Source organism: Molothrus ater, chromosome 3 (genome assembly GCF_012460135.2).
Source record: "Molothrus ater isolate BHLD 08-10-18 breed brown headed cowbird chromosome 3, BPBGC_Mater_1.1, whole genome shotgun sequence".
NCBI classification, from domain to species: Eukaryota; Metazoa; Chordata; class Aves; order Passeriformes; family Icteridae; genus Molothrus; species Molothrus ater.
This window is the reverse complement of record NC_050480.2, coordinates 58,210,614-58,225,696: the sequence shown is the minus strand read 5'-3', so window position 1 is coordinate 58,225,696 and position 15,083 is coordinate 58,210,614. Positions and strand designations below refer to the sequence as shown.

General features: G+C 40.9%; 1 protein-coding gene and 3 non-coding genes across 4 annotated transcripts; all 4 read left to right on the top strand.

The window, feature by feature from the left end:
• The first annotated feature begins 4,351 nt into the window (after positions 1–4,351).
• On the top strand, positions 4,352–8,335 carry RPS12 (ribosomal protein S12). Its single transcript, XM_036381188.2, has 6 exons — positions 4,352–4,410; positions 4,550–4,601; positions 5,018–5,134; positions 6,827–6,929; positions 7,392–7,493; positions 8,246–8,335. The coding sequence occupies exons 2-6, from the start codon at positions 4,588–4,590 to the stop codon at positions 8,306–8,308; spliced, it is 399 nt and encodes a 132-aa protein (XP_036237081.1). The 5' UTR covers positions 4,352–4,410; positions 4,550–4,587; the 3' UTR covers positions 8,309–8,335.
• LOC118685781 (small nucleolar RNA SNORD101) lies at positions 5,874–5,948 on the top strand. Its single transcript, XR_004980038.1, has one exon. It is a non-coding gene; the product is annotated as a small nucleolar RNA SNORD101 (small nucleolar RNA).
• Positions 7,239–7,325, top strand: LOC118685779 (small nucleolar RNA SNORD100). Its single transcript, XR_004980036.1, has one exon. It is a non-coding gene; the product is annotated as a small nucleolar RNA SNORD100 (small nucleolar RNA).
• Positions 7,768–7,902, top strand: LOC118685778 (small nucleolar RNA SNORA33). Its single transcript, XR_004980035.1, has one exon. It is a non-coding gene; the product is annotated as a small nucleolar RNA SNORA33 (small nucleolar RNA).
• Positions 8,336–15,083: the final 6,748 nt, after the last annotated feature.

Genomic DNA, 15,083 nt, shown 5'->3' with positions numbered 1-15,083 from the left:
TGAATCCCCTCCCAGCTCCTTGTGCATCCCCAGCTTCCTCACTGTTGCAGTGGGCTGAGAAGCAGAAAAGGCCTTGGCTCTGTGCAAGCACTGCTGAGCAGAAACTAAAACATCCCAGTGTTATCAATACTGTTTACAGCACAAATCCAAAACACAGCCTTGTGCTAGCTACTGTGATGACAAATAACACTACCCCAGCCAAAACCAGTAGAGCAACAAATACTTGCTAACCTTTGAACCAAGACCTGTTACCAGCCTATAACAACAGTTTATCAAGTCTAATAAAAATATATATATTTTCAAAGCATACAAGCCTTTCTTGCTTATGTCACATCTGCAACAACTTTAATGACATGTATTTTTTCTTTCAGATCCCAAATTGGATGTAGAATTCAAGGTTTGGAGCACTAGTTCTCTATAAATATTAGTTATAGAGTCAAATTCATGGCTTATGTTCACAAGGTAAAAACATATGAAGGACAATTGCATTAAGAGTAGCTTCCTTCATAGATGTCCAGGACATTATGAAATACTCAGCACATGTGGAAATACATATTCCTTATTATTGCTCTGTATAGTTGTGGAGATCTTAGAAAGACTTGCATTGCAATCAAGAAAGTCCTTAGTACATATTTACATCATATTAGTATTTTTTTTTGTCAGCAGCTGCACAATGCTATTGGGAAATAGTTTAAAATTACTCTAATGTGACCACATGATAACCACATCCTTTTAGTGTTTCATGCAAAATCTGTAGAAGGCAACAGAAACTAGCAAACTGTTTTGTTCTGTTATCATGAATCATGGCCTTAGTTAATTTCAAATTGGTATTGAAATACCATAGCTTGTCCTCTCTCTGAAACTCCAGAATGACCTCTTCTTAATTTCTCCAAGTACTTGAAACTTGACACAGAGATCTCTTGCATGTGGGTGGCTGTTCTTTTCTACATCTGGAGCAATACACATTTCTCCCTCAGGGCTGGTGAGCAGAACTTCTGTGGATATAAAACAAGAAGGCTTCCAGATTGATTTTCCAGCTTGATAGGACTGAGAAATAATTTCTATTTTGCAAGAAAAATGAGATTCTATCATTTTTCTATCATATCAGATTCTATCAAAATTCTATCCTATCATATTTATTTATTGGACATGGCTGTGTTTTTTATTTCCAGAGACAGATGTGAGATGAAAGTAAGTTTTTGCAAGGATTGTTCAGAACTCAAATTCACAACTTATTGTTCAGAGTTTAGCAGTGTCATGGACCTCTCTTGGGAGTTTGCAATACCTGATACTGTTCATCTGCCTACATTGCTGCCTCACCACACTGTGCCACTGTCTAAACTGCTCTTACTCAGTTCTTGAGTCTCTAGTTTACAATATGGCACTTAAACCATCCCTGTAGTCTGACATTTTGAAGAAGACGGGTTGTGGTTGCCAGGGTGAATACAAGGGGAAGATAAATGTTACCAGAGCAAGAGACAAGGAGAGATAATGGGAAAAGGAGCAGGAAGAGGATGGCTGAGACAAGAGTGAACCATTATAGTCTCACTGCAGTACTGCTCTTCTGAAAAAGTCCCCAAGCTCAGTTCCCATTTTGATCAGAGTGGAAAAAGAAAGGAAGGCTGCCAGCCTGGAAAGGGAGACAGTCAGGGAGAGTCAAGGAACTGAATGGCAAGCTCAAAGGGTGGTAGCTATAACCAAAGGGTTTTAAATACATGCAGCAAGATGGTGAGTCCAAATAGATCACTCAGAACAGCAGGCTGGAGAGAATAAGAATTCTTGAATGCCATGTGACAGCAGCTCATCTTCTTCTCCCCAAATCCAAATTTATAGGCAGCACATTATGCTGTTTGTAATATAACCAAATTTTGAGAGGACAGAGTTCGTCTGCTGGAGCTGGCTGCTCAGTGAAGCTGCAGGTGGAAGTACTTCTAGCACAGGACTGCAGTCCTTGGTTTAAAAAGGTCATTCCCCATGGCTGTGTGCCAGTATTTGAACTGCAGGGTGCTCAATGAACATAACTCCAAGGGAAATTGCAGAGCTTAAGAAATTAGCTACTGCTTCTAGGAATATAGACAGGAAGGTGGAGCAGGTGGAGTAGTACCGACAGCATGCAGAACACCCACATAAATGCTCAGCTCATGCTGTGCAATGAAGCAGACCTTCCAACTGGATCACATGCTTTCATTAGTTATTAGACAAAAATAACAGACTCCTACTAGGCTATACCAACATTTCCACACAGAGTTCAGTGCCAATGAAAACTCCTCTCTACAAATACATAACTTTCATCTCAGCATAGCTTTGTTTTCTTGCAACTGTTCTAGGAAAACTGCTTTTTAGTGGTTGGCTGCTAGACTATTAGACTAGACTGTTATTATCATTTTTGCTGTAATACAAAGCTTTCAGATGTGCATGCTTCCATCTCCTGGGCTGAATGTATATAGCACTTCCTGGAGATACTGATGTGTCGTAGGCTGCATACAGACTTCTTATCCTTTCAAGACTTTTAGGGGAGATAATGGAATATTGTTCAACTCAGTGCAAAAACTACTCTGTAGATAGGTGCCTTTGAGGCTTTTCAAAGGTACAATATGATTAAGTGATGGGTGGATGTAGGGAAAAATATTCTCCCCTGAAGGTATGGAAAAAAAAAACAAGCAGTATTATTTGTGTGTGCTGTGCTTGTATGCTTTCTGAGCAGTGCAAAGGAAATTACATGTTGCTACTTCTTGTGGAGGAAGGAGGGAAGAAGTCAGAACCACATGTCTCACAGGAGCTGCTAAATTAGAATATCTATGTTGGGACCGCAGTGGTTACAACACATTGGGGTATTGCAACAGGAGTTGCAGTTCAGAGTTTCAAGCAATATATGGCAGCATTGGAGGTGCCAAATGCATCTCAGAGGCTGCCATGTTAGCAGTGGGCAGTGTCATTTCTATCCACTTTGTCCTTGGTAGCTCAGCTTGCAGGGTGAGCACAGTCCCCATACTGTGCTTCCCTCTCCATGACTTGCTCAGAGGTTGGCTTCTGCCCTTTCTAGATCTCTGTAGTGTAAATGTAGGTGACTGCCTCAGAGTTGGCATGAGCTGTGTCTCACAGCTGGAGCCTGGAAGTGCTGCAGCCTCCAGCCAGGCATTTCCCCAGGCAGGCTCTGAAAAGCTGTGCAGGCTGACCTGGGCAGCTCCAAGACAACCGAGCAGTTTCCACTTTTCCTCTCTGTCTTCCTCTGCCCTGACCAGCTCCAGTGAATTGCTTTGTGCACAGTGTCCCTTCCCTAGCTGTATTTAGCCTACATCTGCTGCTTGGCAACACCAGGAAGACCAAGGAAGAACATATTGTGGAAAGAGTGGCTAACAACGCTGGTGACAAATATGTTTGATTGCACTAGCCACAAACCATGGCTATCAATTTTTGTTACCTATTTCTCTTATATTTTATCACTATGGACTTTTTACAAAGATAGTGACATGCAGAGTACCAAACAGTCCAGTCATCCATCTTGAAGCAGCTAGGATGGACAAAGCCCCGTGTCAGACTGACAGCACCCAAGCGAGGAACACGTGTCAGTGCAGTGGCCGTGCTGCACTCGCCATCAGCTAAACCACCTGTGCATGTGTGACAGGAACAGGGCTGAGCAGTCGCACTTATGAGGCTTCCAATCTGCAGCTCAGCGTTGTGGCCTGCTGGCAGAGAGGGGCATTAGGGTGTTTTCTCCATGTTCCCCATTTCTTGGCTACCAGCGACAGAGAGATGGTGCCAGTGAGGCCAGACGGCTTTGGCAGCACTGGGTGCCCATCCTGCCTGAGGGAAGCAGCCCAGGTGAGCCCTGGCTCGTGACCCACCCCGAGGTGACCCCTGCCCGGCTGCCACAGCTGGGGTTCCCCCCAGAGGCTGCTCCTCCAAATCAAATGGATACTATAGGCACTTAAAAGTTATTTCTCCATTAAAAGAACAACGTTCCTTTTTATGGAACGTCTTGGGTGATAGTTTTCCTTCGGAGACTTAATTGGCACCGTTCCTTCCCTAAAGGAAAGTAGCAAACCGAGTTTCTTGTGAGGCTTTATTAAACCCTCCTTGAGGAAGGGCCTCTGCTGCGACTGCTGGGGTCAGCCATTGGTAACGGCAGAGGTATCTCCCATAGAGTATTTGACAAAGCCACCTTGCAGTTGTTGCTTACAGCTACTCAGTTCCATCCTTTAATTTCAGTTTCAAACCACTTCCCAGCTCTTGGTTTCAAACCTCCACTAATCTGCCGCGGACACGAGACGGGCAAGCCCAAAATCAGGCACCGCGGCGGGCAGCCCCGACCCGCGCACGCGCGCACCCAGGCCGGGGTCCTGTGGCACTATAAGAGCGCGCGGCGGGAGCGCCGCCTCCTCTCTAGGCAGCGGCGCGCGGCGGTGCCGGGTGAGTGTCCGCGATGGCGCCGGGGCCCGGCCGGGTGGGATCCCCCCGGCCCTCGGGGCATCGCGGCGGGAGCGGGCCGGGCGGGGGCCCCGGGGCGGCCGGCGCCGCTCACCGGGGCGGCCTGTGTCTGTATTTGCAGTAGGAACCCAGGCGGGGACCGCACCCACCGAGAGCGCCATGGCCGAGGAAGGGTGAGCAGGGCCGGGGCCGTCGGGGGCGGCGGGCGGAGGGGCCGGGTCACTCCGTGGCGCGTCAGGCTCGGGAGCTCTGGCTGTGGCCGTGTGTGCAGGCCCCGGCGCGGTGCTGCTGCGTGCTTCCTGCAGGCCGGGAGACGGGTGCGGGGTCCGCCTGGCAGGGCCGCTGTGCGCATGGCGTCCTCTCCTCCCCAAAGGAGCGTGGAGGCAGCATGGCCCGGTGGCTCGCCAGGAGGATTTAATGCCTTAGCTTCTCTCAAGTTCGTCCTTCGTCTGGTTTTCCTTTGGCATAGTGCTTTAACTTGCTTTTTCTGTACTTTTTTAATGGCCGGATGCTTGCAGGTGAACGGGAAGCTTTTGCTCATAGTTAAAAGTTGTTGGCATGCTCAGAACATTGTGTGTCTTTTCTTTAGCATTACTGCTGGAGGTGTAATGGATGTTAACACAGCTCTGCAAGAAGTGCTGAAGACCGCACTTATCCACGATGGCCTTGCTCGCGGTATCCGTGAAGCAGCCAAAGCCTTGGACAAGTAAGTGTGGTGTCACCAGTTTCTCTGCTGTGAATAGTAAAACTGGGTGAGACCTTGTGATGAGGTGTGTTGAACACTTGCAGTGTCCATTTTGTTCAGGTGTTCAGTTTAAACATACGCAAGATTATAGCTTTCTGACAGTTATTGTTGTCTTTTGTGACTTCTGGTTTGGGGCCTTAAAGAGGAATCTTAAAATACAAAAACTAAACTCAATTATTGAAAAGCAGCAGAATCTGGTGTATTAATTTCTGTCGATTTGTGGCCCCAGTGCCACCGAGTGTTCATATGAGTGTATGAGTTTTGTGAGGAAATATTAATCGTGCCTGCTGTAAATGGCTATGAAAATCTGAAAATCTAGGTTTCAAGAACTTTATATTTTAAGAAGTAATAAAGGATTCTCAAAACTTTATATGATTTTAATCGGGTTAATATGTATTTCAGACTTTTCCTGGAAGAGTTAATTTCGTTTTTATGAAAAAGCCTTAAATGCATAGATTTCTTAAACTTTTTTTTGGTGTCTTTTTTGGTTTTTTTTTAATATTGCAACAGTAAGTAAATTGTCAAGGTGCAATATCGAAACAGTGTTGAACTTCTGTGCCAGTCATTGGATAATCAGTTATGGTCTTTTGTAGGGCAAAGTATATCTGTATATACAGGTATGCATACACACCCGTGTGTGTTTATTTGCAAATCCATACTTGGCTTGCAAGAAAAATCTGCTTAAATGTAGAGCTACAGTGTTTGGGTGATGACATCTCAGTTAGTCGGATACCCCTTCACTCGTCCTGTGAGTGATAACTGCTGTCTGACAAACCTGTATGCAGAAACCTCTAGGACAAGGCACTAAGCAAGGGCAGAGAAATACAGCTGAGGTAAATGACAGCTGGTTTGTGTGAGTTCTTCTGAGTTCAGCTCCTGCTTTACAAGCTGTATATTAAGATTATGTGTGTGAGGTTTCTACACATTTGTGTGCGATGGTTCCTGTTTGGAAATATCTCTGGCATTCTGATGACACTCCTAATAAAGAAGGTGTTTTTAGGGAAAACTGACCTTGTTTTCAGAGGTCACATTTCATTAGGTTAAGCATAGAAGACCTACTCAGCTCTCTCTGTTGTCAGGTATCCCTTTGGTATCTTAACATTGTACCACAGTATACAAAGATCCTAATTAGAATTGGGGCCCTGTCATTACAGCTTCTCTGAACGTAAGTAGAAAAGATTGTTCTGAAGAACTTAAAAACACCTTGGTGTGAAAATTCAAGCTTAAAGTAATTAAAATTTTAATGTTACGTTATTATAATGTGTAGTAAATAAGAAAAAGTGACTTGTAACTTGGTTACTTTGTAACAGTTCTGTAGGGGACCTGTTTATCCAGTCATCAGACTTTTTTCAATGGCTGAGAATATAATATAGTAGGATTTTTAGAAGCTTTCAAAACAGGAATAGAATCTGAGGATAAAGCTAACAATATATGAATAGCCTGTAATAGCCATAAATAACATTAAAAGTGACAAATCACAGCAAAAGTATATTTAGTATTTCAAAAGTTAATGGTGTCTCATAACCGTAAGTTTAAATTTAGGAACTGGTTCTCTAGAAATGCATGTGCTGAATGCAATTAGTTTTGATTTTGATTATCAAGAAATTTTAATTAGTGCTTATAGTAACATCTGTCAGTTCTCATTTTTTTTAGACGCCAAGCCCATCTCTGTGTTCTGGCTTCAAACTGTGATGAACCCACGTATGTAAAATTAGTTGAAGCGCTCTGTGCAGAACATCAGATCAACTTAATAAAGGTGAGTGAACTTGTAACAAAAGTTTGGAACAGTTATGCTACTTGCTTCAGCATGTAGAGAGCTGAACCTTAAGAACACTTTGTAATTCTGTGTTCAGCTTGCCGAGGCAGAACTTAACTTAGCAACAGATTGTTCTAGTTCTGTGTGATTGCCATTTTTCCGCTGTAGAAAACCTGTGGAAGTAAATGGCAAGGGATGTGGATTGGTTATTTTGCACAGTTTTAAGTGAATTCTGGTGTCCTGTATAATCAGAAATAAGATTACTGCTGGGAGTGGAGGGCGGGAGGAAAGGCGGGAGGAACGGCTCAAGCTGTACGATGATGATACTTTGGCTCCCTCTGCTGATGCCTGTGAGGAAAGCAGCCATCCGTTACCCAATGCTTCTGACAGTACAGCAGCTTCTGGGCTGAGCCAGCCGTGCCAGAAATGGCAAGCTCTAATATGGTGTGGTGCTCTGCACAGGTTGATGACAACAAGAAGCTGGGCGAATGGGTGGGTCTCTGCAAGATCGACAGAGAAGGAAAACCTCGCAAAGTGGTGGGCTGCAGCTGTGTGGTTGTCAAAGTAAGATTACTAATTATGTTTTATTTCTTGACTTCTGAAAATAAGTAGTAAACCAAAGGTTGCTTTAGATAAGGAACTGTTAAATACAGCTCCTAAATTTTTTGTTGATAGTGAATTGAAGCTGCTTTCCTGTATCATAGTCCCTGTCATGTTTATTTCCTCATGCACACTTTGTGAGTTAATAGTTGTGTCCTCAAAGTATCTATGCCTACCTGCTAGTAATAATTAAAAGGAAAGCCTACCTAGAAGACAGGAAGCTTTGCTTTAGACACAAAAGCCAGTTGAGTGTGTCCGCTCAACTTAAAAATGTTTTGCGGAGCTTAATTCACAATAACACTGGCAAAGTAAAGCCACAGTACGAGCCTTGAAGACTTTGTGGTCTCTGAGGTCCCAAGAGATGGCTACATCTTCACTTTGAAGACTAGTGCCTTCTGCATGCATTTTCATAGTTATGCTACTTTTTCACATGCTTTGATTTTCTTTAAGCAGAAAAGATTTTGTTTGCATTCCTGTCAATGGGTGTCAATGTCAAATTTCATTCATTCATTTGCATGAAATAGAGCTGCACTTTATTAGAATAGTCTTATTAAGGAGCAGGGAGAAAATGGCAAATTGCTTGAGCCTACTTGGGTGGAATTCTGGGAATTTCTTGTGAAAAAGTGTCAGAATCTCATTTGTCCTTATGAAAAACAGTTTGTGAAATTTAGGATGGGTCTGTCTTTACGTTAACAATGGGTTGTTTTGTGTTACAGGACTATGGCAAGGAATCTCAGGCCAAAGATGTCATCGAAGAGTACTTCAAGTGCAAGAAATGAATGGCAAATAAATTTTGAACCAGTTTAGTGTATGTGTGATTAATTACTTCGTGTCTGTGGAACAGTTCTTTTGAGTTGCAAAGGGTAGCATCAGAAGATGCAAAGAACTTTGCATTTGTTGATGTGGTTTATTAGTCTTTTAACTAAATAAGTTTGCTAAAAAGATCATGGGGATCCCTGCCACTATTCCTGTTTTAGCATAATTTTGTTTTCTCTTCTACCCCAGAAGTTACCAGCTAGAACATAGCACATATTCAATTTGCAATGATGCAGATAGTTAAATACTGTCCTTGCTTGGTGGTGCTTTGGTCTGTATTTCTAGGATTTTGAGTAACTTATCTAAAGTATTGCTGCCTCTGTGATAATAATTTGGGTCCTTCTGCCAAGACAAATAAGAGCCTTAACTGTTTCCCAATAATTGTGAGATGTTGCAGGATTTCTGTAAATCCTTTCTTAAATCATCCAGGGAATTTAATGGACACAGTATGTGTTTTACTAAAATTGTGAGTGATAGCATCTTCTAACTAGTATTGTCATGCACTTCTAGATCTGATTCTGTAGTTCTCAGTAGGTAGGGTAGCCAAGTAATTAAATTCCCACTTGCTCAGATTAGGCAGTGTTAAACTCCTAACTTGCCCAGTGTTTTGGTTTCTGTAGTTGTTCAGAACTTGTGTTTTTGTCTGCTTCTTGGAAGCAAGGGATTCAGACTGTGATTTGCCCTCCTGCAAGTTGTTTCACATGTCTTAAATTTTCTGCCGAGTGGCTTGTAAGTGGAATGAGTCATAAGGAATTGCTGATTATGCTGATGTGTAAGATATGAATGTGAACATTTGGGACTGAGCACCTGTGGCTGAGGAGATAAAAATGTTTATCTGTTTTCAGGCTCTTCAGCTTAAAAGTTTTCCTATGGTTTGTAACCCCTCTTGATACCCCTGGTCATAAGTGTGAGAGCAAAGGCAGGCATGTTCTCCAGCTGGGCTCAGATGCACTTTTTTTACAGCTCTTTTGGCTCTTAAAGGATCTCTTTAGTGTTGGCCCTATCTACTACTTTGTAGTAACAAGATTTGGGTGACGTGGGTTATTGAGAAGGTTTCTGTAGTAACATTTTCAGGTGTACTTGATTAAGTCACCTGCTCAAATATGTGAGGTCTGTGTCCTTCTGGTAAACTAATGCATGTTCTCAGAAAACAGACCTTAAGGTACTTGATTTTGTTCAAGGGAGGCTGGCAAATCTTGTGAAGGGTCTGGGGCCAGTTAGGAAGCAGGTTATTTAACCTGGAGGAGACTTGGGGGACACCATGCCACTCTCTACAGCCATCTGAAAGGTTGTAATGAGGTGGGGGTCTCATGCCTGAAGTAGCAAGTTACAGGTTAAGAGAAAATGGCATGGTGAGGTATTAAGAAGTACAGTCAGGCATTGGAAAATGCCAGGGAAATGGTCGAATCAGCAGTCTTGGAGGCAGTTAAAAGACCTGTAGATGTGACACTTAAGAACATGGTTTAGTGGTGGGCTTGCCAGTGTTTGGTTTGCAGTTGGACTCAATGATCATTTCCAACATGATTTATTCCATTATTTAATTCATATGTATTAAGCCTGCAACCCAGTTGAGAAAAGCCCAGCTGACACAAACCATTTGGGTTTTCAAAATATTAACATGTTTTAACTTAGTGTGAAAAAAATACCATCAAAATGGTTTTTGTGCTTGATTTATACCAGTGTAATGGCAATATTAGTGGTAGCTGGATTACTGGATTTCCTCTTAATTGCTTTGAAGGGATTCAAGTAAGGGGAGCTGTAGTTTACAAGCAAGTTTGTTAGGCAATGTTTTGCTGCAGAAGAATGACACCTCAGTGAACATTCAGGAATGTTATTTTTTTAGTGTTACCGTACTGTTTTACATAGCAATGAATGTTAATAATAGGGAATGGCATAGTTTCATGCCAAGTTTTTTTCATTGGAATAGAATCAACACTTCCTAAATGTTTTTTGAAAGAAGGATTTAGGTTGAAATATAAATTTTCTTATCAAAATGCTTAGGTTTCAAATTAGGACTTTTCCAGGAACTGAAGTTTTACCAAGTGACCTTGGAGCTTACTCAGAGTAAGCATTGGAGAACTGATTAGGTTTGCTTCATGCTTAAAATAACCCCTAGGGTTTGGTTTATTTTCAAAAATTTCCTGAGATCCAAATTCCAGCCAAGGCTTTTGATTCACCTTGATATTTTGTGAAGGTTTATTTTTCTAAACTGGCTGAGGCAAAGAAGTGATTACTACTCCTTCATACTGCATCATTTAGTAAATACTTCTCTGAGGCCTCTGCTTTGTAGACTAAAGAGAATCAATATCTTCGTGCTTTCTTGATAAAGGGTAATTTTTGTTTACTGTAGTAGAACATGTACTGATTTTTATATGTACTACAGGATTTCAGACAAGATTTTGGAGGAGTAGGCTTTGGGATTCTACTTGAGGGATTCAGGGGCAGCCCTCCTGCCCAACAGGGTATGTTACTGATCTCCAGAATGGATGTGGTTGGACAGCACTAAACATGGGATTAGAAAATGAAGACTTCAGAGTTAGGTTCCAGGACTGACCCTGACTTTTCCTCTGCTCATCATATTTAATGTCACTCATGTTTTCCTTTTGAAACGAATAACATAGAATGATTTTCTCGATGTATATTTTGTGGCTTTTGGTTGGCAAAAGCATCAGAATTATTTTTGTTTTCTGAACTACAATAGCAGGCTTGGGTGGTTTTGTATGGAAGGGTAGGTGTTTACAGGCCTAAAATATATTTCACTGTGAAGTAGAAAGCTAATGAAGTCCTTTGAAGACAATCTGGTAAGTCATTGTGAAGGTGTCAACAGACCCCCAGAGGGCATTGGAGAACACCCTACATGATATAAGTCTTGAAACCAGTTAGGCTAATTTTCTTTCAGAACCACCTGTGTGTCATCTGGACCACTACTGTTTTCTGCTTGTGTGTTTTGCTGTAGGTCACAAAAGCTTGAGTATCTGCACAGCAGCAGCAGTACCACATTTGCACAGTTTCTGCTTTGATGGAGTCATGGACCTGACTGCAGCTCCTGTAGAATTGGTTATACTGACCTCCCCTGTTTCCCATGACGGTGCATATTTCACTATTGCAATCCTTTGGAGTCTGGGATAGTGGCACAGCTAATCTGCTGCTTCTGGTTAAAAGGATGTGTGTGTGCTTGTGGTCTGAGAGCTCACTTGAAGGTAATTTCATTTTAGGACAGCTTGTTCACAGCAGGGTCCCGTTGTAATGTGCTGGTGTGATTTGCAGTAGCACAAGTGTTGGGGCATCAGGGCTTGTCAGCAGCAAATTGCTGCTGCACAAGCACTTTTGTGGGCTTCAGCCATTAATTTGGAGAGCATTGTTTACTTTGCCTGCTTTGCCAAGAGAAGAGATGTTCCTGTCTTATTTAATGCACTAACTACTTTATGAAGGGTGAGAATTAATCCCACATATAGAAAAAAATATATTTAATAATAAGCCACAAAATATCCTTTAAAAAATTAAGCCCCGATATTTTCTGTTCAATAACACTTCTGGCTAAGAATTGCCTCTGTCTGATTTTGTTCCTTGTTTGCTTTGAAAGAGCTGCAAGCCAGTGTTCCTCAGGTGTCTGTATTCCTGAATCTGGTGCAAGCATTGTCCCTGAAACCTGCTCCCTTTCCTGAAGACTTTACAAAGGTCTCTCATAAGAGGATGTGAAGGAATTCTGAACATATATCTATTTGTCAGCTTTGACGATCTCTCTGTTTGGGATGTGAAGCCTTAGTAAGATTTGTAATTTGTGTTAGACTGTTGCCTGGAAAATAGAACAAATCTTCCCTAACACATCTAGAGTGATAACATAAAAGCAAACCTTTACTTGAAAGCTTTCAAGTACACAATATGGCAAAACCTGAACATGGCACAGTTATTCTATAATTTTTATAAGGTTAGTTGATTAGTATACCTATTGCATATTGTCCAGTTAAAAGGTTAGGTAATAATTCCCAGGGTACTGCCTCACTGGATGCAGCCAAGGGCTTCTTTGCCCCAGTTCTGTTATCTCTAGTCCAGATTCTGGTTGTATAACAGAACATCCTTGTAGCTGGTCCTCTTCTTGGAATAAGACTAAACAATATTTTAGTAATGTGTTTAGGAGTTAGCTTATTGTTCCTAAATGTAGGGGAAGAGGACAGGAAAATTACTAGGAGCTACAGCCATGCATTAGCAATCTACAAAGCTACAAATATATGAAAAATACAAACAGCTAAAAGTCTTAGGCATCAAGACCATTGAACCAGATAGCAGATGTTAGGTAAAATCAGATGTGGTTTGTATTTTTCAGCCTTAAGGAAAGCAGAAGTAATGACAAATTATTTTTTCAATGGTTTTAGACATTTAAGTAAATACACAGAAATGTTTTCAGCCATTGGTCAATAAACAAATGTTTGTTTTGAGATTCTCTTTAATAAATTGAGCAGATGGAGTGGTTAGTATGTGTTTTATGTAATGATCCCACATGCATTCATAATTTCTTGGTGCACTGAATTTCTTGGTGCATATTTTTGTATGAAAGTCCACCACAAAAACCATGGACATCAACTGCTTCATGTACCTGATCTACTCTAAATTATGATACAATCTTTTACAGAAGTCAATCGCTCTACAAATATCTAAACTTTCAGCCATTTGTTACCATGCTTCCTTCTTTCCATTCTGGAAGCGTCCAAGTCATATTATATGAACTAATGGAAACTAATCTGAAAATCACTTTTTCTTAAGGAGCTTTTCCCCTCCTCTTTAATTCAAAAACAGTTAGGAGAGATTTTTTATAGTTTGTAAGTAAAAGTATTTAAAATATTTTCACTGAGACCTCTGAGCAACACAATATTACATGAAATGGGGATACTTAAAGTAACAAGTATGCTTTTGAAAAAATTTAATTAAAATAAATTTACAATACAAACACAATTTGGATTGTATTGGTAAACCGCAACAGGACTGTACCTGATGGGTTTGTTTAAAAAATTCTTTTATTGATATTTAGTATTTCCTATTGCTGAAAGATTAAGAGGCACAAAACAGAGTTATATAAAAATATATCTATGAGGGAGTAAATGTTTAGGTACAAATTAACCTAGCTTGTCCTATAGTTCAGTCAGTGTCAGGAATCTGTTCATCTTTGCTGTAGTCTGACTAAGGTCTAAGGTAAGGTAAGTTTTACACTGAAGCAGAGCAATAGAGTTAGTATGTTGATGTTCTACAATAGGCTAATGTGTAAGCAGACAGATACTATTTTCCAAAAGTGATGAAAAAGGTATTTGTGTCAGTTCCTGACATGCCAGGTTCCTGCCCTATAAAATTTATCATAAAATTCTGAAACTTAAAAAAACATATATTATGTGGATGTGCAGAAAAATGCTTATTAGATTACCTCTTTTCATATTAAAAAAAAAAAAATCATACTTCCAGTATGCTTTATTTTTCCTTCTCACCTGAGTGGTTCTAAGACATTTTCTGCAGTGAAAGCGGTCAGATCTCTGTTAAAATAAGCTTTGTATTTTGAGGGCAGAAAAAAATCCATGACCCCTAAGTAACCTTTTGTATTGATTGTATTGTTAGCAGCCAGTGTGTTGGATAACATAATGCAGATGCTTAGGACAGGTTTAGGAAGGCAAATGGGTGAAAAAAATAAAAGATTTCTAGTTTTAAGACTATGTGTTTAAGGAATTGAGGTCATGTTTTGTAGAACCCCTCCACAAAAAAAAAAATGAAACACCCTTAGATATCCATATATATAAAAATGTTCATATGTCAGTAGAGCTATGGTATATATTCCTTTTCATCCATGTATTTGAATGGACAAAATTCAAGTAAGAACCTTCAGCTATGCTGTTTTCAGAGCAGCAAAATAGAATGTTTGTCAGCACATGTACAAGAAGTACCTTTATGAGCACAAAACTTAGCAAGCTACTGTACTTGAAAAAAACCATGTAAATTCAAATCCTGTTTCTGCAGAGGCTGACTTCCATCCCTCCCTCCAAATAAAAATCTCAGCTGGTTCTGACTCTTCCCTCATGGTTATCTACCCTTTGTTTTTCAGCACGACAGCTTACACAATTTCTTCTAAAACCAGTATGTCTTGATCCTTTTTTGATCATTGTGAACAGCATCATCATTCTATCTGACCCTCAAGACCATATTCATGTCCTTTTCAGATGAAAGTTATTGGAAATATATGTGCCTCTTCTACTTGTAATTGTGTGAAAACACCCCTAAAGCTACTGTTTGGACATGTATTTTGAGTAATTTTTCTTATATTAAGAAAAGAAGAGGCAGACTGGTCAGCATGGTTAGTAGCAGGTGGAGGTGGAGCAACAATTGCAAGAGGCTAAGTCAATGAGACAGAGACAATCTGGCCATGAGCCTCGAGGTGACCCTCTCTCTCCCACCGTTGATTTCTTGCCAATAAAAATCCATAAAATGAGTGGCAAAGCATAGGGAGAACAACTGTCAAGGGACAGAAGAGTGGAAGAGCAAAGATGCATGCATGCAGACACATGGGTGTGCCATTTTAAAGGTAGATTTCAAGGCTCAAGATGGTATTACGTGGGAAAGAAAGGCTGTGTGCGCCATCCTATTAAAGTCTCTTGGCATGTATGTGTTATTTAAACATGCAGTCACATGCTATTTTTTCTACAGTTGTGTCAGGAAGGTTGAAGGCAAACCAGCAGACCCTATGAATGATCCAAGGTTCTA